Source organism: Bos taurus, chromosome 29 (genome assembly GCF_002263795.3).
Source record: "Bos taurus isolate L1 Dominette 01449 registration number 42190680 breed Hereford chromosome 29, ARS-UCD2.0, whole genome shotgun sequence".
Taxonomy (NCBI): Eukaryota; Metazoa; Chordata; class Mammalia; order Artiodactyla; family Bovidae; genus Bos; species Bos taurus.
In genome coordinates, this window is record NC_037356.1 from 50,584,512 (window position 1) to 50,608,296 (window position 23,785).

At 59.1% G+C, this 23,785-nt stretch overlaps 2 protein-coding genes and 1 long non-coding RNA gene across 12 annotated transcripts; 1 reads left to right on the forward strand and 2 right to left on the reverse strand.

Annotated features, from left to right (window-relative positions):
• The first annotated feature begins 141 nt into the window (after positions 1 to 141).
• GATD1 (glutamine amidotransferase class 1 domain containing 1) lies at positions 142 to 5,351 on the forward strand. Of its 7 annotated transcripts, none has more exons than XR_240696.5 (9): positions 142 to 216; positions 1,582 to 1,658; positions 1,941 to 2,046; positions 2,328 to 2,435; positions 3,383 to 3,477; positions 3,878 to 3,971; positions 4,110 to 4,221; positions 4,300 to 4,482; positions 4,733 to 5,351. XR_240696.5 is itself a non-coding variant. In NM_001046147.1 (8 exons), the coding sequence occupies exons 1-8, from the start codon at positions 153 to 155 to the stop codon at positions 4,304 to 4,306; spliced, it is 663 nt and encodes a 220-aa protein (NP_001039612.1). In that variant the 5' UTR covers positions 149 to 152; the 3' UTR covers positions 4,307 to 5,351. The 7 variants fall into 7 exon arrangements, 4 of the variants coding, with proteins under 4 accessions (XP_005227398.1, XP_005227397.1, XP_005227399.1 ...); XR_816567.4 differs by having other exon boundaries at positions 4,300 to 4,473; XR_003033187.2 differs by lacking the exon at positions 2,328 to 2,435 and having other exon boundaries at positions 4,300 to 4,473.
• A 1,423-nt stretch (positions 5,352 to 6,774) lies between these two features.
• On the reverse strand, positions 6,775 to 14,138 carry TALDO1 (transaldolase 1). Of its 2 annotated transcripts, NM_001035283.2 has the most exons (8): positions 13,986 to 14,138; positions 10,673 to 10,796; positions 9,396 to 9,503; positions 9,123 to 9,254; positions 7,746 to 7,921; positions 7,438 to 7,635; positions 7,140 to 7,285; positions 6,775 to 6,974 (listed from the first exon to the last, which is right to left on the reverse strand). In NM_001035283.2, the coding sequence occupies exons 1-8, from the start codon at positions 14,080 to 14,082 to the stop codon at positions 6,942 to 6,944; spliced, it is 1,014 nt and encodes a 337-aa protein (NP_001030360.2). In that variant the 5' UTR covers positions 14,083 to 14,138; the 3' UTR covers positions 6,775 to 6,941. The 2 variants fall into 2 exon arrangements, with proteins under 2 accessions (NP_001030360.2, XP_005227396.1); XM_005227339.5 differs by having other exon boundaries at positions 6,775 to 7,285; positions 13,986 to 14,085.
• A 1,049-nt stretch (positions 14,139 to 15,187) lies between these two features.
• Positions 15,188 to 22,431, reverse strand: LOC101903832 (uncharacterized). 3 transcript variants are annotated; one of them, XR_009493399.1, is made up of 6 exons: positions 20,998 to 22,427; positions 20,595 to 20,902; positions 20,425 to 20,515; positions 19,590 to 19,729; positions 16,451 to 16,861; positions 15,188 to 15,465 (listed from the first exon to the last, which is right to left on the reverse strand). It is a non-coding gene; the product is annotated as an uncharacterized lncRNA (long non-coding RNA). The 3 variants fall into 3 exon arrangements; XR_009493398.1 differs by having other exon boundaries at positions 15,188 to 16,861; positions 20,998 to 22,431; XR_003033317.2 differs by having other exon boundaries at positions 15,188 to 16,861; positions 20,595 to 20,746; positions 20,998 to 22,428.
• Positions 22,432 to 23,785: the final 1,354 nt, after the last annotated feature.

Below are 23,785 nucleotides of genomic sequence, written 5' to 3' on the forward strand. Positions count from 1 at the left end.
AGCCAGCGCAGCTCAGCCCCGCCCCCAGGCCGCGCGGCGCGTCACCGCGCCCGGAAGCGCGCACTGCCGCCCCGCGCACGCGCCCCGCCGCCCGGGCACGCGCCCCGCCTCCCCGCGCACGCGCAGCGGTACCAGCCCCGCGCAGTCCCGTCATGGCGTCCGAGCGGCTCCCGAGCCGGCCCGCCTGCCTCCTCGTGGCCAGCGGCGCCGCGGAAGGTGAGGCTCGCGAGGGCGGGGTCGGGGCTGCGAGCGCTCCCGCCCGAGCCGAGCTTCGGTGGAGAGCGGCCCGCGGTGGTGCTCGCTGCGGGCTGGCCAGTGCACCCGGCCGCCGCCCGGGGACGCGGTGGGGGACTGTCCCGGGGCCCTGCGGTGCGCGAGCCGCGCCCCCCGGCAGTGTCCCGGGTGAAGGTGCGAGCGGAGCCGGACGGCCGGGCCCCGCGCCACGAGCGCCGCTTCTCGGCCGAGGCCTCGGGTGCTCAGGGCCGGCGGTCGGGGGCGCCGGGCGCCTCGGCCTCCGCAAGGAGGTCGATAGGCGGGGAGGCGGGGCGCCCAGGCGGGTCCCGGGGTCCCGCTCCGGAGCCTGCCTCCGGCCTGACTTCAGCTGCTGCCCAAGGGGGCGGGGGAGCGAGGGCAGCGGGTCACGGGGTCGCAGTGTGCTGAGCCCCAGGCGGGGCCCCTGAGCTGCCCCCCAGGACGGAGACACTGAGGGGCACCACCCGCCGTGGAGAGATCAAGGCTGAGCCACTGAGAGTGGGGTTCAGCCCTGGAGTCGTGGGTGACTGCTGGGAGCAGGGTAATGGTGAGGAGGGGTCGCGCCGGCCTGGGTGTGCCCCAGGGGAGGGTGTTGAGGACATGGGTTGAGGGCACAGCTCTGAAAGGCTGCTGGGCTCTGCGGGCAGGATGAGTAGGCCCTTCAGGGGACCCTGGGCCAAAGCAGGTAGGGTAGAGGGGGCTGGAGGAACCGGGCAGCACTGGGGAGACTGCCTTTGCCAGATATGCAGGCTGTCTACCGTGTGCATGTACTGATCCGCAAGACTGGAGAGGGATGAGGTCCAAGATGAGGTTCAGGGGTGGGGTCCCCTGATTAAAGGCGGAAGGATGCAGATCAGGTCCCTTTAGAAGCAGGTGTCTGTGATGGAGTCTCAGCCCCCAGAAGTGGAGAGCCTTCCCCCTGGGTCCACAGAGAAGAGGGCGGGGCACAGTGCCAGGGCTGGGGTGGCATGCAGGACCCAGGAGCTCCGTGAGGGAAGGAGCCCACCGCCCCGATCCCGCATGCACCCCCTTCCCCTAGGACACAGGCCGCGGCCCCGCCTCCAGAGCCACAGGCTTCTATCACTGCCCCCCTCTCGCTGAAATCAGCGGGTGTGTGTGGGTCTCAGTCCCTGGTGATGGAGCGGTAGGGAACCTCACACTTGAGTTTTCCTTCTGGAAAAGGCCTGTAGTGGTCAGGCTCGGGAGAGAGCGAGACCCCCTTCAGGGGATTGCGGGGTGGACCCTGGGTGAGGTGGGGTGAAGGGCTGCTCCCCAGGGTGGTCCAGACCGGGAGAAGCCCTGAACCCACCGGGCTGCGTCTTCTCGCAGGTGTGTCGGCCCAGTCCTTCCTCCACTGCTTCACGCTGGCCAGCGCTGCCTTCAACCTGCAAGTGGCCACGCCTGGGGTGAGTCCGGCTCCCCGTGTCTCCAGGAGAGTGACGTCATTCCTGGGGGGACCTACGGGGTTGGGACCCCAGGGAGCACTGAGAGCCTCCCCAGAGGTGCCTGGGACACCTGCTTCCACTCGACAGGCGGAGACTGTGGCCAGCAGGGGCTGAGGGGCTGGGCCGACAGTGTCTTTGTCCCGAGGGGCTGCTGGCAGTCCCAGCCCTTGTCAGTTTCCTGGAGCCTCCATATGCCAGTAGCAGGGGGTGAGGTGCTGACCCTTGGCCTCTGGGCCCCCACAGGGGAAGACCATGGACTTCGTCGACGTGAATGAGAGCAACGCACGCTGGGTGCAGGACTTCCGCCTCAAAGCTTACGCCAGCCCCGCCAAGCTGGAGTCCATTGACGGTGTGGGGCCTGGGAGGGCCTTGGGGGGTGCGATTCCTGCTGGGTCCTGACCCCAAACTGCTTTCTCGAATTCCTGGAGCATTCTGGGGCTTGCCATGGAGCACCGTGACCATCCGGGCCATGTCCTGTCCGGTGGCCAGACCTCCCAGCAGGGGAGGGAGCTGGCGGGTACGCAGGTGGTTTGCGGGCCTTGGGAGCCTTAGCTGGTGGGGGCAGCAGGAGCAGAGAGGAGCCGGCTGCTGGCCTCGTCGTCCGTGACTGACAGGGCTGTGGTCCTCCAGGTGCCCGCTACCACGCCCTGCTGATCCCCAGCTGTCCCGGGGCCCTGGTGGACCTGGCCAGCAGCGGGTCCCTGGCTCGCATCTTGCAGCACTTCCACTCTGAGAGCAGTAGGTGGCCTCGGGCCCGGGCTGGGGGTGGGCGGTACGAGATTCATGGAAGATGGGACCGCGCCAACAGGGAGGAGTGCCTGATGGGGGTGTGGGGGCTGGTGTTCGTGGGCGTCGTTGGGGTTCAGGTTTTGGTGGGAATGCCGTCATTTCAGGAGCTGCCTAGGGTCAGTGTGGAGCGCTATGGTCCTGACCAGTAAGTGGACAGGTTTACCCAGCGTGTATACGTGTGCGTGTGACGCGCGCACACACACACATGAAGGTGGGCGTCCCTTCCACCACCAGCCCCCTGACTTGCCCCTGTGGTGCCTCAGCCTGGTTCCCTTGGGGGCTGTGGGCTGGGAACCCCGCCCCCCGCAAGATGGGCAGGCAGGATGCTGGCTTGGTTCTTGGTGGGGTTTGTGGGTGGTGGTGGGGCAGGGGGCTGGAAAACTGCCCTGAGGAGACGTGTCTGCTCCAAGGGAACGGGGCACACTGCCCTGGCCTGGCGTCGAGACGAGCGGGCGAACCCAGGGCTGCACACAGCGTCCTTTGTTGGTGGAAACGAGGCCTCCTGTCCATGGGCAGTGCTTGTCCGGGCACTCAGCCGTGGGAACGCACTTGTGCCAGCCTGCCCTCTGAGACGGGGCTTGGGGCCAGGGGCCTGGGGTTGAGCGGAGGGCTGGGCACCCCCTGCCCCCCATCTGCTGCATTCGGAGGAGGGGGCTCCAGGCACTGCCCAGAGGCCGGGTCAGGCAGCTCTGATGGGCAGAGGGTGGTACTCCCGTGTGAGGGGTGGACCCAGCAGCCGCCTTCCTCCCGCCGAGCCTGGCTCTCAGCCCCTGAACAGCTTGAGGGGATCTGAGCTCTGAACAAACCCCAGTCTTGTGTGGGAGGGCCGGGGAGGTGGGGGTGTCGCTTGGGCCTGGGTGGCCGCGGCGTCAAGCTGGCGCTGGCCCTGCTTACAGAACCCATCTGCGCTGTGGGCCACGGCGTGGCCGCCCTCTGCTGCGCCACTAGTGAGGACAGGTCCTGGGTGTTCCAAGGCTACAGCGTCACCGGGGTGAGTGCACGGATGGACGGACGGGCGGGGCAGCGGTGCAGGAGCCGCGGGGGCGGGGCCCCTGGGGGGGCAGCAGTTGTTGGCCCAGTCAGGACTCGGACCCCAGCGCCAGGCAGGGGGCTTGCAGCAGGAGCCTCTTGAGGCCTGCTGAGTGGGTGACTGCTCGTGGGTCCTGGGGCAGGTCTGGGGGGGCTCCTCTGGGGGCACTGCAGCACCCCCTTGTCGGGCTCCGTGCCTGACCCTCGGCCCTGAGCTCACCTGCTTGGACCTTTCTGGTGGCCCCGTGTCCTGATGCTGGGGAAGACCCAGAAAGCTTTGCCCCTGCTGTGGACCCCTCCCCACGGGCAGCCCCTGGTGGGGGCATGGCCCCCTGACCCTGGGCACTGCCCCGGCCCCACAGCCCTCAGTGTACGAGCTCGTGCGGGCGCCGGGTTTCGCCCACCTGCCCCTGATTGTGGAGGACTTCGTGAAGGACGCGGGGGCCTGCTTCAGCGGTGAGCGGCTGGGCTGAGCGTCCAGAGGGCTGTGGGGACCCTGGTCACGAGCCCCAGCTGGGACGGCGGGGCAGGGCGGCGGGGTCTGGGGGCCGCCCTGCACACGGCCTGAGGCCCCGGCGCTCGGGTCCCCTGCAGCCAGCGAGCCTGACGCCATGCATGTGGTGCTGGATCGCCACCTGGTCACCGGGCAGAACGCCAGCTCCACCGTCCCTGCCGTGCAGAACCTGCTCTTCCTCTGTGGCAGCCGGTGAGGGGCCGCGGCAGGTGGCAGTGGGACCCCGCCTGGTGCCCAGCCCCTTTGTCTGAACTGGCATCTACCCCGCAGGAAGTGAGGAGGCCCCGGGCCAGGCCCCGAGCAGATGCCACCACCTCCAGATGTCCTGGGTGTCCCCCGAGACCCTGCCTCGTGACACCCGGCCTGCCTGGGCCCTGGTGGAACTGCTGGGGGGCTCTGAGGATCCTCCCTGAATGGGTCGGCCTCGGGGGACGGACTGAGCCGGTGACTGTGGTGGGTCTCCCTGGGGAGGGGTGGGGAGTGCTGAGCGGGCTGTCCGTGGGCCCGGAGCACCCCGAGTGCTCCACAGTCAGCTGTGGGGTCCTGGGGGGACACAGAGCCTTCCTGGAAGCCAGGGCGATTGCTGACCAGGACCCTGGGATCCTGTTCCTGGCCTCCCTGTGGTCTCCCCACCCCTTTGGGCCTTGGTGGGGGCAGGAGGGTAGGGCCCTCGCCCTGACGCTGGCCTGGCACGCTGTTTCAGACACGATGGCAACCCCACGTAAGGCCAGGGTGGATCAGGTGGACGCTGCGGCGTCTCCACGTCCCTTCCAACACTGGGAGAAAAGCTCGTGGATACAGCACACGGGCACCCTGCCAAGTGGTGTCCAGGTCCTGACGGCCAGGCCTGCTTCGGGGTGGACGTGGCAGAGCCCTGAGCTCCTTTTGGAGTGTGGCCGGCCGGCCTGGGGTGGCGGACGGTCCTGGGTGCCAGGTGGCTGCCCAGCCAGCGGACTCCAGTGCAGCCTGGGTGCTCTCCAGCTTCCTCAGGGTGCCCGCCCGGCCTGTGGCCCACAGCGGGGCCCTGGAGCTGCCCTGCCCCACGTGTCGCCTTCTCTCAGCCTGGCTCTGCCCTGGCTAGCCCCTTGGAAGGGAGGAGGAGGGAGGCAGCCAGGCGCCTCAGCCCCAGCGCCGCAGACCAGGCCATGCCCTACACGTACCCGCCTCTGCCAGCGGCTCCAGACACCTGCTGGCCTCCGCACCCCGGGCCTGGGCCCCTTCCCCAGCCATCCCGTGTGTGGCACCAGCTGGTGACGGACCTGGCTGGACAAAAGCGTTTTTAGAATGGTAATGCAAATAAAGAGAGAAATGATTACGCCTCAGGGGCATCTTCTGAGTGTCCGTACCTGACCTGGGTGGGCTCTGCGGGGCGGGGCCCTCCCCAGCCTTCCTCACTGGCCCTCCCCAGCCTTCCTCACTGGCCCCACGTGGCCAGGTCTCCAGGCCCAGGGCCCAGCAAGAGGCCCCCTGGGATTTCCCACATGCTGTGTTGAAAACAGACCCTGAGCTCCAAGTCCGCAAAAACGGCGTGTGGGCGTCTGGGTGGTTTTTTCCATGAGTCGTAGCTTCCGTCAAAGGAGCGTTCTTATTAGTGGATAGTTTTCACGTCGTGCCCAGTGAAGGACACCCGATGAGACGTCCAGGAGATTCACAATGGACTGGCCGTTTGTGGGAGGGCGTGGGGCCAGCCCAGGGGGCCAGTGTGTCCCACGGCCTGGCTGCAGGGGGTCTTCACGTGTCAGCTGTATCCGCTGTCTGCACCGAGGCCCCGGGCCAGGCGGCATGGCAAGCGACTTCCACCTCCTAGGGCACAGCCTGTTCACCAGCTCAGTGCAGGGAGTCTGGGGTGTTGCTGGGGGCTTGCAGAAAGCCGCGGCCCTCTGACCCAAGCTGGCGAGGCAGCTTGCGGGGGGCTGAGGAAGCCCCAACCCGTCAGCACACTGGCAGCGTGGCCCGTGTGGCGCCTGCCCTGAGCCCTGTCCACCCAGCACTGCTCCTGCTTCTCGGGAGGGCAGCCAGAGGCAGCTCCACAGCCACACTCCCAGGGGCACCGCTCCCCTGCAGGGAGCTATGGGGAAGAAGCCCGGCCTGGCAGGGCCCCTCGGGAGAGGAGTGGGTACATCCAGACCTGAGGTGTGTCCCGCAGGCCCGTCCCAACATCTGGCTCCCCTGGTGCAGACCCGGACACCCAGCCACCCCGTCCTGCTCCCAGGCCATCCCCCCAGACCCTGCCCTCCCGCCCCCGCCGACCCCCCTTCACTGTTTCAGGAACTCAGGCTGGTCGCAGGGAGAGAAAGGGGCTCCCCTGTGGACCCCTGTCACCACCCACCGCCAAGCCCTCAGTGCAGCACACCCACCGCAAAGCCCAAATGGAGCAGCAAAGGTCCGCACACGCTGCTCGCCTGTGCTCACACCTGTGCTCACACCTGTGCCCGGTGTGAGTGTGGAAGCTGAGGCCCGTACACGTTGTGCTGTCCCCACAAGGTGGCACCACCAACCCCAAAGGAACCTGGGCCAGAGGCAGGGGAGGAACGTGTCCCCACAGCAGGCCTCTCCGCCAGGGCAGCACACCCCTGCCCAGCTCCGCAGGCACAGCCTAGAAGCCTGGGAGTCCCCGCCTTCAGAGTCAAAGCTCTTGGGTCACTGCCCAGCAGCAGGCAAGGGGCTGTCACCACTGACTGGGGGTCCCCATGGGGCTGCCGGCCTAATCCCGCCTTCATCAGGCCCCGGGAAGGAGACAGGAAGCAAAAGTGAGGGCTTTAATGCGCTGAGCAGATTTTTACATAAATCAGAAATCTATGATTCGTCCCCGCTCCAATTAGTAAAAAAAATCCAAGATTCATCACAAAGCATGTGCAATTAGGCCCCAATTCAGAGACGCACAGATCCGTGGTCCAGCCTCGGGTGCCGCACTATTTTCCATTCTCTGCGCTGAACATTCGTTCCTGGAAACGAATGGTGTGAGCTCGTGTGCCCACCAGGCTGCCCCGACCCCGCCCTTGGCCAGGCCGGCGGCCCTGGGCCCTCCCGACGGCGGCCCCGCCACCGGGCCCCTCCTACCCGCCCATGACCCCTCCTGCCCACGTCCCAACCGTGGCCCCGGCGCTCACTCTCAGCATCCGCTCCAGCTTCACCGCGTCCGCGGCGAACCTGCGGATCCCGTCAGAGAGCTTCTCCACAGCCATGCGGTCCTCGTTGTGCAGCCAGCGGAAGGCCTTCTCGTCCAGCTGGATCTTCTCCAGGTCACTGGCCTGGGCTGCGGAGCAGATGCCCGGGCCATGGGCTCAGAGCCTCGCCCAGGGGTGGAGGCAGCCCACCCCGAGGCTCCAGGTTCCAGAGCCTCAAGGGACCAAGGCATTGGTGCCTGTGGAGCCCGAGGCGGTGGGAGGCGGGAGGGGACGGTCTTACCTGCTTTGGCCGAGAGCACAGGCGTCAGCTTGCTGTGGTCCTTGAGCAGCTCCCCCAGGAGCTGGGGCGAGATGGTGAGGAAGTCACAGCCAGCCAGGGCCTTGATCTCGCCCGTGTTGCGGAAGGAGGCACCCATGACGATGGTCTTGTAGCCGAACTTCTTGTAATAGTTGTAGATCTTGGTGACGCTCTTCACTCCTGGGGGGACACACCAGAGCTGCCATCCGTGCCGCCCAACCCTCCGTCCTGGGGCCCCCTGGGAGCACGCAACACAGCACCCCTCTGCCCCGGCCCGGGCGGCCACTGACCGGGGTCCTCCTGGGGTTCGTAGGACTTCTTGTCTGTGTTGGCCACATGCCAGTCAAGGATGCGGCCCACGAAGGGCGAGATGAGCGTCACGCCGGCCTCGGCGCAGGCCACGGCCTGGGCGAAGGAGAAGAGCAGGGTCATGTTGCACCGGATGCCGTGGTGCTCCTCCAGCTCCCTGCGGGGACGGGGAGAGCGCGCGCGTCAGCCCTGAAAGGCAGGGCTGGGTCGCTCCACCCTCGTGAGTAACTGTGGAAGGGTCACCAGGGCGAGCTCAGGCCAGCGGCTTGTGGGCAACCAGACCTCATCAAACCCGCATTTCAGAACAGGGACCAAGGTGAGAGGCCCCCGAGAGCTGCAGACAGTCCTCGCCTCGTCACAGAACCTCTGCGCTGGGCCAGTGCAGGAGACACAGGCTCAGTCCCTGGTCCGGGAAGATCCCACAGGCCCGGAGCCCCAGAGCTTGTGCGCCACAACAAGAGGAGCCGCCGCAATGAGGAGCCCCCACCCTCCCACCTGGAGAAAAGCCAGGCAGCCGTGAAGACCCAGCACAGCCAAAAAAAAGGGACCTTTGGGCTGGAGATCATGGAGTCGGCTCCAACCACAGCACCGTCCTGCCTCAATCCCACAGCCTCACTGGCCCCACGGCCCCCGCCTGCCCTCTGGGTCAGCCTGTAGAAAGCCCGTCCCCCAGATGACACGTCAGGGCCGACCATGAGAAGGGGGTCCTGGCCACGCTCTACCACCTGCCAGCTGAGTTCCTGTCCCAGTGGATGGTTTCAGAGCTGCCCCGCTGCCGGGCCACAGGGAAGCAGGCAAGAAGCACAGCCCTGGGGGCACAGGGCCGCCTTGGTGGCCAACGCCATGAGCACTGGGCCAGTAACTCCACCGCTGGTGTGTGCCCACAGGAGACCACCCCAAGCACACGCTCAGCGTGATCCGACACGGGCAGCCACGTGCCCCAGGAAGATGTGCTTGGAAGGTGTGCACACACAGGGAGACCTCCTTAAGGGGGACCCAGGTGTGGCGCGCGTGAGCCTGGAACAGGAGCCAAGCAAGGGAAGCCACACACGAAGGCCATGTGCGGCACAGCCCTGTCCCTCGGGAGCGTTCAGAGGCAGAAGGTGCGTGGCGTAACAACACAGGGACCCGTGGGGGTGGCCAGGCGCTCCAAGGACAGCCAAGCCTGGGCACCAGGGCAGCGTCCTGTCCACGCCCGCCTGCCCCCTCCGCGCCCAGGGTGCTTGGGGGGAGCCAACTCCCACTCTGTCCTTGGCAGACGACACCTCTGCCGGCGGCACCGCGCAGGCCCACTGCCCGAGGGGCCTACCCGGGACGGGCAGAGGCCCCAGCAGCTCCGCGCTCATGGGGACACTTACTTTCCGGCCTGAATTCCTTCCCAGGTGGACGAGAGCTTTATCAGGATCCGCTCCTTGCTGATCCCAGCCTCCTTGTACAGCTCAATGAGGCGCCGGGCGCGGGCCACCATCGCATCCTTATCAAAGGAGAGCCTGCAGGGCACAGGGCGCCTGGCTTGCAGCGGCTGAGTGGGGCAGACGCAAGCGGAGGCCAGGCGCCCACAGCAGCGTGTGGCGCTGCGAACGACAGCGGCTGCTGCTCTCGACCCCCACTCGTTGGCCCTGAGGCCTTACCTGGCGTCCACTTCCGTGGATACGCGGCCTGGAATTTTCTTCAGTATTTCTGCCCCAAACAACACAAAAAGTTTATCAATAGCATTTGTAATCTGTTCCTCTTGTGACCTGAAATTCCAAGGGAAAAAATTAGGTTAGAAGCTTCTTTCTTTTAAATGTACAGGATTCTGCAAAAATTGTTACCTGCTTCCCAAATTCTTTTCCCACCGTCTGTTTTTCTTAAAAACCTTTCAAAGTGGTGATAAAACACACAGCAGAAAACTTACCACCTTACTCATTTTTTTTTCTTTTTAGATTTCAGCAACAGCACACAGCTCGTGGGACCCCTCAGCTCCCCGACCAGGGGCTGGACTCGAGCACACCGCTCTCTCCCCAGTGGCGCAGCCGGTTCGGGCACTGAGGTGCTCACACGGGCGCGGCCACGGCCGCCTCATCCCCAGTGTCTCCATCCTTCAAGCTGAGCCCTGCCATCTTTGGGGGCTTGAACAAAACACTCTTCCCACCCTCTCTGAAGCTACCTGGGCAGATGAATAAGGGGCACAGTGCGGCTCCAAGATGGACCGGAAAGATCTCCGGCCTGAGAGCAGGGCCAGTCTGCTGATCACTAAGGGCACTGCCTCGTCACCAATTCCAGGAGCATCGAGAAGGGAGGGGAGCCGCAGCACGGGGTGCACGGCGGGGGTCAGGGCAGGCCCAGGGCATGACTGCCACCCCTGCACACGGCTGACCTCAGCACACGGGGCGCCAGAGAGGGACAGGCCAGCCCAGCACAGCTCCTGCCAGGGGCCACTGTTTCCTGCGAGCCCACTCTCAGCTGAGCAGTACCACCCAGATGAACATTTAAAATGATACCCAGCAAAGGCGAGTCTATGGAGAGAAGAACCAGTCTGTGGTCGCAGGCGGAGGCACGAGAGAACATTCTAGGAGGCGAGAACATTCTCGGACTGGACTGTGGCTGCACCACTGTATAGGTGAACGCATCAGAACGAACTGCTCCCTGAGACAGTGACTCTCACTCCAACGAGACTATCAGAAGGAACAAGATGCCAGGAAGCAGCTGCACGGCCGCCAGGGCTGAGGACACAGACTACAGCGGGGGAAGGACTCGGGTGCCATCCACACGCTCCTGCCACCAAAACTCAGTGAACTGTCTACTCCCAATGGGTGATGCCCGCAAGAAAGCAGACAGCGTTCCTTCCCGGAGCCTAAAACACTGGCGAACTGGCCTCGGGAGGGAAGCAAGCAGACCCGGCCAGCACCCACGGCCCCACACTCACCCGCCCAGCTTCCTGCCGTAAGCAATGGCCTCCTCCACCAGCTCCTGGTAGGTTGGCATCTGTGCCGCAGCCAGGATCAGGGACGGGTTGGTGGTGGCATCCTGGGGCTTGTACTCGTCGATGGCTGGGAAGTAATTGTGGGAAACAGGGGTCAGTGGAGTGCCCGCTTCCACCCAGAAACCTGAGATGACCCCTGAAAGCCCTAAACACAGGGACAGAGCCAAGTAGGGTGCGGCCACACTTCATGCAGGAAGGCTGGCCAGGAGGCAGCTGAGCACAGGGAGGAAACCTGGAGGCTAAGCCAGCGAGCAGCCGTGCCAAGAGCCGAGAGCTGCCCAGCACCAAGGAGCAAGGAGGGAGGTAGCCAGGAGGAGACCAACGGCGTCCGCAGGTGCTGGCGCCCAGGTCAGCCGCGGAGGGGCTGGACACGGGCCTTCAAACTATTCTTTTAACACACTTGTTCCTTCCTGATAACCACGCGGGAATTCCAAGGAGTCTTGAGGCCCTGGCTGTCACAGGGCAGTGCTGAGCTCAAGTTCATCAAAACTCAGCTTCCAGGATTAGCCAGTTCAGTAAGTTGATTTGGCAAGCTAGCATTTTCAAAGTATCTTCTGATGACAAAACCACAGAGATGGAAAACAGGGAAGGGGGTGGCTCTCAGGGGCCGGGAACAGCTGTATCCTGCCCGTCCTGGTGGCCCTAAGAACCCACCACAGAGGACGACCCCTCCTCTGTGCAGCTGGAAATCAGGGAACACAGGGCCGGTCTGCAGCCTGTTCACAGCGCCGTGTTGGCACCAAGGCCCCTATCCTGATATCACACCACGGCCACACAGAACACCCGGGGAGGTGATGGCAAAAGGATTCGTGGGACCCGATGGGCGAATTCTGCAACTTCCTGGAGTCTGTTAGTTATTTCAAAACAACAAGTTAAGAAAGCACGCTCTGGAGTGGAGCTTACACAAATGTGTGAAACCCAGTGTAATGCGCTGAAGATAGTACCTTGATAAAGCTGACTTTTAACAAAATTAAAAACAAAATCTGGGGTCAACAGATGGGCTTCAGGCTCCAGGAACCCTTAACAGAATACAAAACCTGGCATGGGGCATGGAGTGGGAAGAGCAGCCACAGCTTTGACTTATTTTCAAAGAGGCTTATGATGCCCCAAAGGCAAAACCCTTCAGTTCACAAAGTGACTGTAAAACTGAAATTACAACTATGTAAGATTTAGATATATATGGGCTTCTCTGGTAGCTCAGTTGGTAAAGAATCTGTCTACAATGCAGGAGACCCAGGTTAGATACCTGGGTTGGGAAGATCCCCTGGAGAAGGGAATGGCTACCCACTCCAATATTCCATAGAGGAGCTTGGTGGGCTACAGTCCATGGGGTCACAAAGAGATGGACAAAACTGAGCCACCAACACACATCTGTACATATCACCATATATGTGATCACATCACATATAACATACTGTACACATCACCAATAAATGTATTTTTAAATAAAGTCACTAACACTCACTTAGCAATCTTCAATGTCAGCACTTGGGTTTCAATGTTTCCAAAGAGGAGAACATAGAGCAAGCATTCCCCAAGAGGCCTCTGGACACACTGGGCCGACACTGACAGAGGCCACGGGTAATTGACCTGAAGACCAGCCAGCCTGCAGCTGCTGCCCAGTGAAACCAACAGGAAACCAGCACAGACTCAGCAAAGATGGGAGACACTCCACACGAAGAAGGAGCAAACCAGGACTTCCCGGTGGTGCAGTGGGTAAGAGTCTGCCTGCCCTTGCGGGGGACGTGGGTTGGGTCCCTGGGCCTGGATGACCCCACACGCCCTGGGGCAACTAGTCCTGGTGCGCCACAGCTACTGAGCCTCGAGCCATAAGTACCAAGCCCGAGCCCGAGACCCCGTGCTCCACAAGAGAGACCACCACACTGAGAGGCCCTCCACTGCAGCGGGAGCTCAGCCCCTGCGTGCCGCAACTAGAGAAAAGCCCGTGCAGAGCAGTGCAGCCAAAAATAAATAAAATTAGAATCAAAAAGGAGCAGAAAGACGTGCAGCCACTTTCCCAGACTCTCTGTCCTGATGAGGTCACTGCCAGAGGCCTGGACCAGGGAGGGACGGGTGGGAAGAAGCCGGTGGCCTCGCAGGTCAGCTGGAGCTGGAATTGCCCAGGGCCCCCAGCTCTGACCAGGAGGGAACCTTCTGTCAGCTGGTTTAATGTACAGGTTGGACTCAAGCCCATCACCATCTCCAGCGTTTATGTTTAAGCAGCCAAATATGCTTACTCATTTTCCTCAGCTCTGTGAGATAGAGTCTTATTCTTACCAAAGAGGAAATAAAGCCTGTTTCTCAAGTCACCATGAGAAAGCAGAAACGAGGAAGTCCCTTCCCTACCGTGTGCCCTGGAGCACTCCCAGCACGGAACATTTCACGATTTCTCTGACAACCTTCATGGTTCACAGAGGATGTGAATGGAGGTTCACCTAGTCTGGGTTTCCGCTGCAGAGGATGGGAAGGCCAAGCCCCCCAGTTCCCTCCCAGGAAGGCGAATCAAGCCAGGAAAACCTATACCTGGCGCAAGCTCTGCTTGCCTCCCTGCAGTGAGTGGGGCTGTACCTCCGGGGATCCTTGGTCCCAGGCGGTGAACGTCTAACTGGCCCGCACGCGGCCATGGTCACCAGCGTGCAGCTGTCCCCTGGGCAGGGGTGGGAAGTGTGCGCAACACGGGGTTTCAAAAGCAGGCGGTGTCATTCGCAGAGTCCGGCCTTTCTGGGCCCAAAACTAACTCATGTTCCTGCTCAACATTCGCGCAACGCAACTGCCCCGTGTGACCACAAGTGGTTCGCATCTCCACGGCGGACCAGGAATCGCTGTCCAAATCTAAGTACTTGGGACACCGTCCTCTGACCCACTGGCGGTCACCGCGGGCTCCAGCAGCGCAGAGGACGGGGGCGCTGGGCCCCGCGCATTCGGGTCCTGAGGCACCCACGCCCCGGCCGACGGTGAAGGGGGCCGAGCACGGGGCGCCGAGAGCAAGCGAGAAGTGGGGCGGGGAACAGCAGGGCCGAAGCGGGGGCGGGGGGCGAGGGAGAGGGGCGCCAAGGAGGAGGGGGGCAGACTTCCCGGCCCAGGAAGCCGGGTGGCCGGGCTTCGCCGCCGCCCCTGCGCCCCTCAGCCGCGCGTCCGCGCTCCCGGGCCCTCCCGCGCCTCCCCACACCGCCGGGCGGGCCGGCGCCCCGCGCGCCCGAAGTCTCTCGCTGCTGCCCGGCCCGCCCCATGAGCTCGGGGGCCAGCGCGGCCTCACCGTGGAAGTCGCCCGTGTCGGCCACCACGGTGGTGAACTGCTTGAGCTGGTCCAGCGCGTTCTCCATCCTCTGCCGCTTCACCGGGGAGCCCGACATGGCGAGCGGCGGAGCGAGCGGGGGACCCACAATGCCCCGCGGGCCCCGCCCCCAGCCGCAGCCAATCCGGGCGCGGCGCGGGAGGGCGGGCCTGCGCGCCGGCACCGGCGGGGCCCCGCCCCCGAGACGGCGCCCCACCCCCCGGAGCCTCGCCCCGCCCCCGGGGCGGCCCCAGTCCCCCGGAGCCGCGCCTCAGGAGCTGTACTCATCCAGGGCGGGGTGCCCCGGGGCGGCGCCCCGGAGCGCTGAGTCCCCTGGGCGCTGAGTCCCCCGGGCGGTATGCCCCCAGAAGTGGTTATGCCGGAGGGGCGCACATCCTTCTGGTGATGCAGCCCCCGGATGGTTTTGCAGGGAGCGATGCACCCCCGAGAGGCGCTCCCGCCTCCACGACGCGTCCCTGGGGGCCGTGATTCCCGGAGCGTGCACCCCCTGCAGCGGGGCGCCTCCGGGGCGTGGAAGTGATTAGTTCCCTGGACTGATGCGTCCCCGCCGCGGAGCTCCCCCCGGAGTGAAGCACACCCAGGGCTGCGTGGTCCCCGACGGCGCGCCGGCTCAATTCCCTCCTCTCGTTTGCAGCGGCAACTGGAGTGAGGGTCGTCGAGCATCAAGGAGTTAAGGCTGAGGCTTCAGGCCGCGGTCAAGCGGAGTCTCAGAGAGACCTGGACACCTGAGACTCTGCATCTGAGCCTCCGCCTCAGGAGGCCATAAGGGGCCCTGGGCATGCGGGCCTGGGTCTGGGAGTCTGGGTCGCCGCCCCTCGCCCCCCGGCCGTTCTGAAGCCAGGGGCACCCAGTGTACAATTCTGTCCTTGAGACCGAAATCTCACCTTCTCTGTGCTCTGGTGTGGAATTCAATCTCGGTGACATAGAGTTTTGGGTGAAGTAGAAAAGGATTGGGCTTCCCAGGGGGCTTAGTGGTAAAGAATCCACCTGCCAAGCCAGAGACACAGGTTCAATGCCTGGGTCAAGAAGCTCCCCTGGAGAAGGAAATGGCAACCTACTCTAGTATTTTTGCTTGGGAAAATGCATGGACAGAGGAGACTAGTGGGTTACAGTTCATGGGGTGCCAAAGAGCTGGAGAAAATTTAGCTACTAAACCACAGCAGGAAGAGATGGATCGCTTTATTGCTTTGCCAGGCAAAGAGGCGCACAGCGGCCCCTGTCCTCAAGACCATGTGTCCCAGCTTGGGGAAGACAGTGACAAGTTTTATATTAATTTCCAAAGAGAGTGTGATCAGCTTGAGGACATTCTTCTAATAGTTTCGTGAGGTAAGCAGGAGTCAACATCATCAACCTTCAGGTCCAGCTGATCTGGGCTCTCCATGCTTGTGGGCAGCATGCCATCATTAACAGTTAACTTCTCCACTTGGAGAAGCTTCAGCGTCTGCAGAAGAGCTCAAAGATATAGTTATGTCTGTCTGCTGAAGGGAAAACAGGACCCTGCCCCAAGACTGCCCTTGACTGTTTTTTCTCCCTGTTCTCACATCCCCTCCCTTCCCTAAGAACAACTGCTTAAATCTACTTGAAACTCAGGGAAGGTCATAGAGGCTGGGTGAAAGCTGTTTCCTGTAATAAAAGAAATGGGGACATAGAGGCGTCATGCCCAGGACCTCCACAGTACCCTGCACAGCATCACCCTCAGGCCTGGCAGCTGCTCCAAGCCCTCCTAGGTTGGGTGAGCCTGGAGGCTGGGGAGGGGCTGAAATCAGGCTTGTGGTTTCATTTTCTCCTGTGGATCCAGAGCCCAGGACAGGCCATCGACCCTGGGAACCACATCTGGGAATCCCTCCTATCGAAGTAGTACTAAGTTTAGAAGTATGAAATAAAATTCACATTTTATGGGAAGACAAGAAAAATATAAACATAAAAAATTTTCTCTGCCCTTTGGCCTCCTCTCTCCTGCACTGTGCATCCCGTGTCTGCATTTTATACACGGAAAACCTCCCCACTGACTGTTGGATCACAGAAAAAGCAAGGAAATTCCAGGAAAACATCTGCTTCTGCTTCATTGGCTATACTAAAGCCTTTGACTGTGTGGATCACAACAAACTGAAAAATTCTTAGAGATGGGAATACCAGACCACCACATCTGCCTCCTGAGAAACCTGTATGCAGGTCAAGAAGCAACAGTTAGAACTGGACATGGGACAACGGACTGGTTCAAAATTGGGAAAGGAGTACATCAAGACTGTATCTTGTCACCCTGCTTATCTAACTTATATGCAGAGTACATCATGCGAAATGCCAGGCTGGATGAAGCACAAGCTGGAATCAAGATTGCAGGGAGAAATATCGGTAACCTCAGATACGCAGACAAAACCACTCTAATGGCAGAAAGCAAATGAAAAAAATAAAAGTGAGCCACTCACTTCAGTTCAGTTGCTCAGTCGTATCCCACCCTTTGCGACCCCATGGACTACAGCACACCAGGCTTCCCTGTCCATCACCAATTCCTGGAGCTTGCTCAAACTCATGTCCATTGAGTCTGTGATGCCATCCAACCATCTCATACTCTGTCCCTTTCTCCTGCCTTCAATCTTTCCCAGTATCAGAGTCTTTTCCAGTGAGTCAGCTCTTCACATCAGGTGGCCAAAGTACTGGAGTTTCAGCTTCAGCATCAGTCCTTCCAGTGAATATTCAGGACTGATTTCCTTTAGGACTGACTGGTTTGAACTCCTTGCCGTCCAAGGGACTCTGAAGAGTCTTCTCCAACACCATAGTTCAAAAGCATCAATTCTTCCTCATTCAGCTTTCTTTATAGTCTGGAGGAGTCTTTGGACCTAGAAAAGAAAACAACAGTCGCAAAGGCCCTTGCTGAATCATCTAACTTCGGAGAAAACAAAACAAGACTTTAGGTCCCGCCCTGAGGCTCCAGGCCGGTTGCATCCATCTGGGACTTATCAGCCCCTGTCCAGAAACCTTCCAACCCCTACACCTGCCCAGAAGACTTATCACCCCCTGCCCAACTACAAATGCCATCTCATCTAAAGAATACCCAAAACATCCCGCCTGATTAACGTTTCCCTTATCGCTTCCACAAACCTCCCTATAAATATGGAGCCTCCCTGATCCCTCTCTGCGCTCAGCCTGGTCCTTAGGCCGACTGTCCTTTTATTCAGGCAAGGCTGCTCCTTGCCTGAATAAAAGTAACCTACTTCTGTTGAGGTCGTCTTTCCTTTTCTGCCTCAGCCCGAACTATACCTTACATAGTCCAACTCTCACATCCATACATGACTATTGGAAAAACCATAACTTTGACTAGACCAGACGGACCTTTGTTGGCAAAGTGATGTCTCTGCTTTGGTCATAGCTTTTCTTCCAAAGAGCAAGCGTCTTTTAACTTCATGGCTGCAGTCACCATCTGCAGTGATTTTGGAGCCCAAGAAAATAAAGTCTGTCACTGTTTCCATTGTTTCTCCATCTATTTGCCATGAAGTGATGGAACTGCATGCCATGATCTTAGTTTTCTGAATGTTGAGCTTTAAGCCAGCTTTTTCACTCTCCTCTTTCACTTTCATCAAGAGGCTCTTTAGTTCCTCTTCACTTTCTGCCATAAGGGTGGTGCCATCTGTGTATCTGAGGTTTTGATATTTCTCCCTGCAATCTTGACTCCAGCTTGTGCTTCATCCAGCCTGGCATTTCGCATGATGTACTCTGCATAGAAGTTAAATAAGCAGGGGGACAGTGTACAGCCTTGATGTACTCCTTTCCCAATTTGGAACCAGTCTGTTGTTCCATGTCTGGTTCTAACTGTTGCTTCTTGACCTGCATACAGATTTCTCGGGAGGCAGGTCAGGTGGTCTGGTATTCCCATCTCTTTAAAAATTTTCCAGTTTGTTGTGATCTACACAGTCAAAAGCTTTGGCGTAATCAATAAAGCAGAAGTACATGTTTTTCTGGAATTCTTTTGCTTTTTCAATGATCCAATGGATGTTGGCAATTTGATCTCTGATTCCTCTGCCTTTTCTAAATCCAGCTTGAACATCTGGAAGTTCATGGTTCACGTACTGTTGAAGCCTGGCTTGGAGAATTTCGAGCATTATTTTGCTAGCATGTGAGATGAGTGCAATTGTGTGGTAGTTTGTGCATTCTTTGGCATTGCCCTTCTTTCAGATTGAAATGAAAACTGACTTTTTCCAGTCCTGTGGCCACTGGGCAAAGTGAGTCGCTCAGTCTTGCCCATTTCTTGTGAACCAATGGAATTCTCCAGGCCAGAATACTGGAGTGGGTAGCTGTCCCCTTCTCCAGGGGATCTTCCCAACCCAGGCAAGGATCAAACCCAGGTCTTCCGAACTGCAGGCAGATTCTTTACCAGTTGAGCTACCAGGGAAGTTGGTAGCTCAACAATGGCAGAAAGCAAAGAGGAGCTAAAGAGCCTCTTAATGAAAGTGAAAGAGATGAGCAAAAAAGATGGCTTAAAACTCAACATTCAAAAAACTAAGAACATGGCATCCGGTTCCATCCCTTCATGGCCAATAGATGGGGAAAAAATGGAAACAATGACACTTTTATTTTCTTGGGCTCCAAAATCACTGCAGACAGTGACTGTAACCGTGAATTCAAAGACGCTGCTCCCTGGAAGAAAAGCTATGACCAGCCTAGACAGCATATTAAAAAGCAGAGACAGCACTTTGCCAGCAAAAGGCCATATAGTCGAAGCCAGGGTTTTTCCAGTAGTCATGTATGGATGTGAGAGTTGAACCATAAAGAAGACTGAGTGCCAAAGAATTGATGCTTTAAAACAGTAGTCTTGGAGGAGACTCTTGAGAGTCCCTTGGACTGCAGGAGATCAAATCAGTCAGTCCTAAAGGAAATCAACCCTGAATATTCATTGGAAGGACTGAGGCTGAAGCTGAAGCTCCAATACTTTAGCCACCTGATGCGAAGAGCTGACTCATTGGAAAGAGCCTGATGCTGGGAAAGATTGAGGGCAGGAGAAGAGGGCGACAGAGTATGAGATGGTTGGATGGCATCACCGACTCAATGGACATGAGTCTCACCAAACTCTGGGAGATAGTGAAGGACAGGGAAGCCTGGTGTGCTGCAGTCCACGGGGTCACAAAGAGTCGGACACGACTGAGTGACTGAACAACAGTGATCCAGGCTGTCAGGTGAAAGAACAACGTCACCACCCTTCTACAGACTTGAATAATCACTCTGATAGCCCTACTTTGACCTCACAAGGTCAGTCTCCTGCCAGATGCAAAGGAGGAGCTGGTGAGGCAATCGTCCTGTCTACCTGCGCAGGACAGTCATCTCCTCTTCCCTTCTCTCTGACTACAGAATTGTAGCCCGCTTAATCCTTGGACAGAACTCCCTGCCCGCCACAACTGCATCTTTTACACACATCCTATGTTAATAAACCCACTTCCTGCCTAACACCTTGCTTCTCACTGAATTCCCCCTGTGCTGAGACACAGAGAACATGAGCCTCATTAAGTCCTAAGACCAGATGTGCAGTCTTAGTTGGGAGACTATGGGTTTACTCTGGGTCCGAGTCCTGCTCACGTGAGTTTGAGCCCCAGTCTGAGGCGAAGGGTTTCAGGGTCTCAGGAGTCTGTCATCAGCATCCGGCTTCAGTTGCTCTGGAGTCTGCCATCCTGTGGTCTGGAAGTCTCACCGTCCACCGGCGGGCGGTGCCTTGGTTCCTGAAGGACAGTGCGGAGAATCCGGTGGGAGCAGCTGGGGCTCTTTTATTCTTAACTATTGTCTTTGCTTCTCTTGTTTACCCTTGCTTCCCTCACCTCTGCGATTAGTAGCTGCCTGTCCCTGCTCTTTGGACTCAGGAAGGGGCTGGGAGACTAGACCCTTTTTCAACAAACGGGAAGTGAGGGACACAGAGGGCTTTTGTGCCCGACAGGCCCCCAGTTTCTGGGTTTCAGAAGGGACGAGGAGACTGGGCGATGGGAGCGTTTTACAGCCGAGGTTTCAGGGTGAGGCAAGACCAGCATCATCGGCTCTGGGTGGAGCTTCTCTCTCTCCTTAACTGATCTGGTTTTGGCTGCATCAATCTTGGTCGGGCTGGCGGGCTCTTCCCCGCGGCGCCCCGGCTTCTCTGCAGTTGTGCCACGCGGGCTCCAGAGCGTGTGGCTCTCTACTTGCAGTGCTCGCCCCTAGCCCCCCACCAGGAATGGAGCCTGAAGCCCCTGCACTGGAGGTGCGGAGTCCTAACCCCGGGACCACTGGGGAGCCTCTCCCTCCAGGAACTTTCTGAGAAGTCTGTTTTCTGGCTGCCCCAGGAAGCCTGTGGTGCAGGGCAGGCTCTGAGAACATTGGCACTGTGTTTTTAAGGGGTAGTGGTCACTCAGTGTCGACAGTTAACAAAACACAACAAAATACAAACCCTCACAAACAACACCTGCTTGGTGTCTGCCGGTTCCCGATGTAAGTGTCCCAGGGGGCTCCCCAGGTGGTGCTGGTGGTAAGGAACCCGCCTGCCAATACACAGAACATGAGACAGGTTTGACCCCTGCGTCGGGAAGATCCCGTGGAGAAGAATACCAGTGTTCTTACCTGGAGAATCCCATGGACAGAGGAGCCTGGCGGCTACAGTCTATGAGGTCACAAAGAGTTGGACACGACTGAGCAACCAACACACCCACTCCAGTATTCTTGCCTGGAGAATAGCAGGCACAGAGGGGCCAGGCGGGGTACAGTCCACACGGCTGAAAAGAGTCAGACCCTGAGTGACTTAGCATGCATGCACACAAGTGTCCTGGGGTGGAAGGTCGCACAGCGATGGGGCGTGGCCTGCCAGGCAGCCCCTGGGCGTGGAGTCCACTGGGCGCCTCTCTCTGCCTTCTGCCCATCTGGGCCCCACCCTGGGGAGGGGAGAAAAGTGGGAAATTCTAGGGGAAGGAGGGGGCTTTTTGCCTGCAGGAGGCCCCACCCCAGCTGTGCTCTGGCAAGCACTCACCCCCTTGGCCTCAGTCAGGGCTTCAGCAGAGTTGAGGTCCCCGTGGGCTGAGAACAGCTGATGCAACGCAGCGGAGGCGAGGCGCTGGGCTGGGCAGGAGGAGGAGGTCTGGCCGGGCTGGGGCTCCGGGGGCCACGGTCACTTCCAGGAGCTGCAGAACTCGGGCCAGGAGGGAGGTGTCCACACACCTGGCCCCTGACACTGTGCTGTCTCAGGGAACGCCAGACGTTTCTCCCAACCCCGTGATGAAATATAGTTCACATTTTATGACAAGAAAAATGAAGTGATGAAACTTTTCTCCACTTTTGAGCTCCCGCCCCCTTCTGGGTGTGGGGTGAGTCTGCATTAACCTCCTTGGGAGCCAACATTCCTTCTTAATCTTGTAGAGTCACCCTCTGTGCTGCGGATCTGAGTTGTGTAAACTGCCCACATGTCCTGTAACCTTTGTCTCAAAAGCTTTCGTAACCCTGCCTTGACCTCGACTGGGTGCAACAGTCCTCAGCTTCTCAAAGACTGTCTCCAGCGTCATAATCCTCAGGTTGGCTCAAACCATTTTTTTCTACTTCATTTTTAGATTGGTTATTGATTTTTTTTTTTTCTTCCATTGAGACCAGGAGAAACAAGCAGTCAAGGGCAGCCTGGGGGCAGGGCTGTGTTTCCCCATCAGGATACAGACAACTACATCTTTGAGCTCTTCAGAGGCTGAAACCCCCTCCAGGTGGGAGAAATGAACAATTAATGATGACGTGCTGCCCACAAGCATGGGGACCCCGGACCAGTTGGACCTGAAGGGTGACGATGTGGACTCCTGCTCACCTCACCACGAATCCATCAGAAGAATGTCCACAAGCTGATCACACCTTCTTAGTCACTATCGTCCCAGGGTGGAGACACAGAGTTTTCCAAAGCATGAGCCCTCTGTGTCTCCCTCGCCTGGCAAAGCAATGACGCTCTCCTTTTCAACTTCACCCAAAGGTCTGTCTCTGAGACTTGCCTCGGTCCCGCTGGGCGGAGAGGCTGGGCTTTTGGCCCCAGCTGTGAAGATGGTGTTGGGCGGTGGCTGGTGCCCCGTCCACTAACTCTCAGGGGTTGGTGTGGCTCAGAAAGGGGGAGCCCAGAGAACCCACAGGCTCTGCGTCACCACGTGGACGCTCTAACACAAACCCAGACGGGGGTCGTGCGGGGCCAGCGTTTGAAACGTAAGTTTAGGGGGCCGGGGTACAGCTAAAGCCTCAGGGTCGCAGAAGGAGCGAGATGTGGGGACAGGGCTCCTGGGAAAAGGCTCTCCGGGGACCGCCTGGCCAGCTCTGACCCAGAGGGGCCAGTGCTGCCGAAACCTTGGCTCTCTGTGCTCCAGTGCCAAGCAGAAATATGGAGACAGAGTTTTGGAGAAGGAAAGAGTGGCTTTGTTTGCCAAACAAAGGGAAAACACATTAGGCTAGCCACTCAAGAACTCCCCCTCTCCCTGGAGAGTAGGGAGAGGCTGTGCCCCCAGCGTAGGTGATAAGGATCAAGGCAGTAACAGTCTTGCATTCTTCTGCAAAGTTTCAGAAGGGTGGGGCTGCTGACAAGGTTGGCCTGCGTGCAAGGTCTGGTCCTTTTAATCTTTTTATTTCTTTATGTCTGGCTGGGTCCTCCTTGGTTGTGACATACAGGCTTAGTCATCCTGTGGCATGCGGAGACTTCCTGGACCAGGGATTGGGCCCATATCCCTGAATTGGCAGGTTAAAAATTGTTAAATTTTTAAAATTTTTAAAAATTGTTAAAAAATATTTCGTTGATTTCATTCAATGTATCTGGCTGCCATATGCCTCAGTCGTGGCCCGAAGGGCCCTTGTTGTATCATGCAGGGTGATCACTGCAGCGCGGGCTCCCCTCTCATGTGCAGAGGCTCAGCGTTCGCAGAGCATCAGGCATGGGGGACGCTTGTTCCCTGACCGGGAACTGAACCCGCATCCACTGTGCTGCAAAGCCAACTCCCAGCCCCTGGATCACCAAGCCAGTCCTGAGGCCAGTTAGTACACACTGGGACTCAGGCCCAGCTGAAACCCTCTGTCTTCCAGCTGAGGCCACAGACCTGTTTCAGGACCTAATGGAGCTCAGGTTCTTGAGTGTCACTGCACAAAGAATTCAGTGAGAGACAAAGTGACTGAGAGGTAAGAAGTCAGTTTATTCAGAGAGAAACATACTCCACAGCCAGCACATACGTGGGCCTTTGCGGAGGGCTTAACCCTAACCCTAACCCTAACCCTAACCCTAATCTTTATCCGTGGGCATTGGAAACCCCTTGGTTTCTGCACTGAAGCTGTTCCAGCTTTGTCAGTGGCACCCCACTCCAGTACTCTTGCCTGGAGAATCCTGGGGATGGGGGAGCCTGGTGGGCTGCAGTCCATGGGGTCGCTAAGAGTCCGACACGACTAAGCGACTTCCCTTTCACTTTTCGCTTTCCTGCATTGGAGAAGGAAATGGCAACCCACTCGTGTTCTTGCCTGGAGAATCCTGGGGATGGGGGAGCCTGGTGGGCTGCCATCTGTGGGGTCACACAGAGTCGGACACGACTGAAGCGACTTAGCAGCAGCAGCAGCAGCGCTTCTTGAAATGTGGTGTGGTTCGTTTTTATGGGCTGGGTAATTCCATAGGCTAATGAATGGGAGCTGAGCACTGAAGAATTGATGCTTTTGAACTGTGGTGTTGGAGAAGACTCTTGAGAGTCCCTTGGACTGCAGGGAGACCAAACTACTCAATCCTGAAGGAAACCAGTCCTGAATATTCATTGGAAGGACTGATG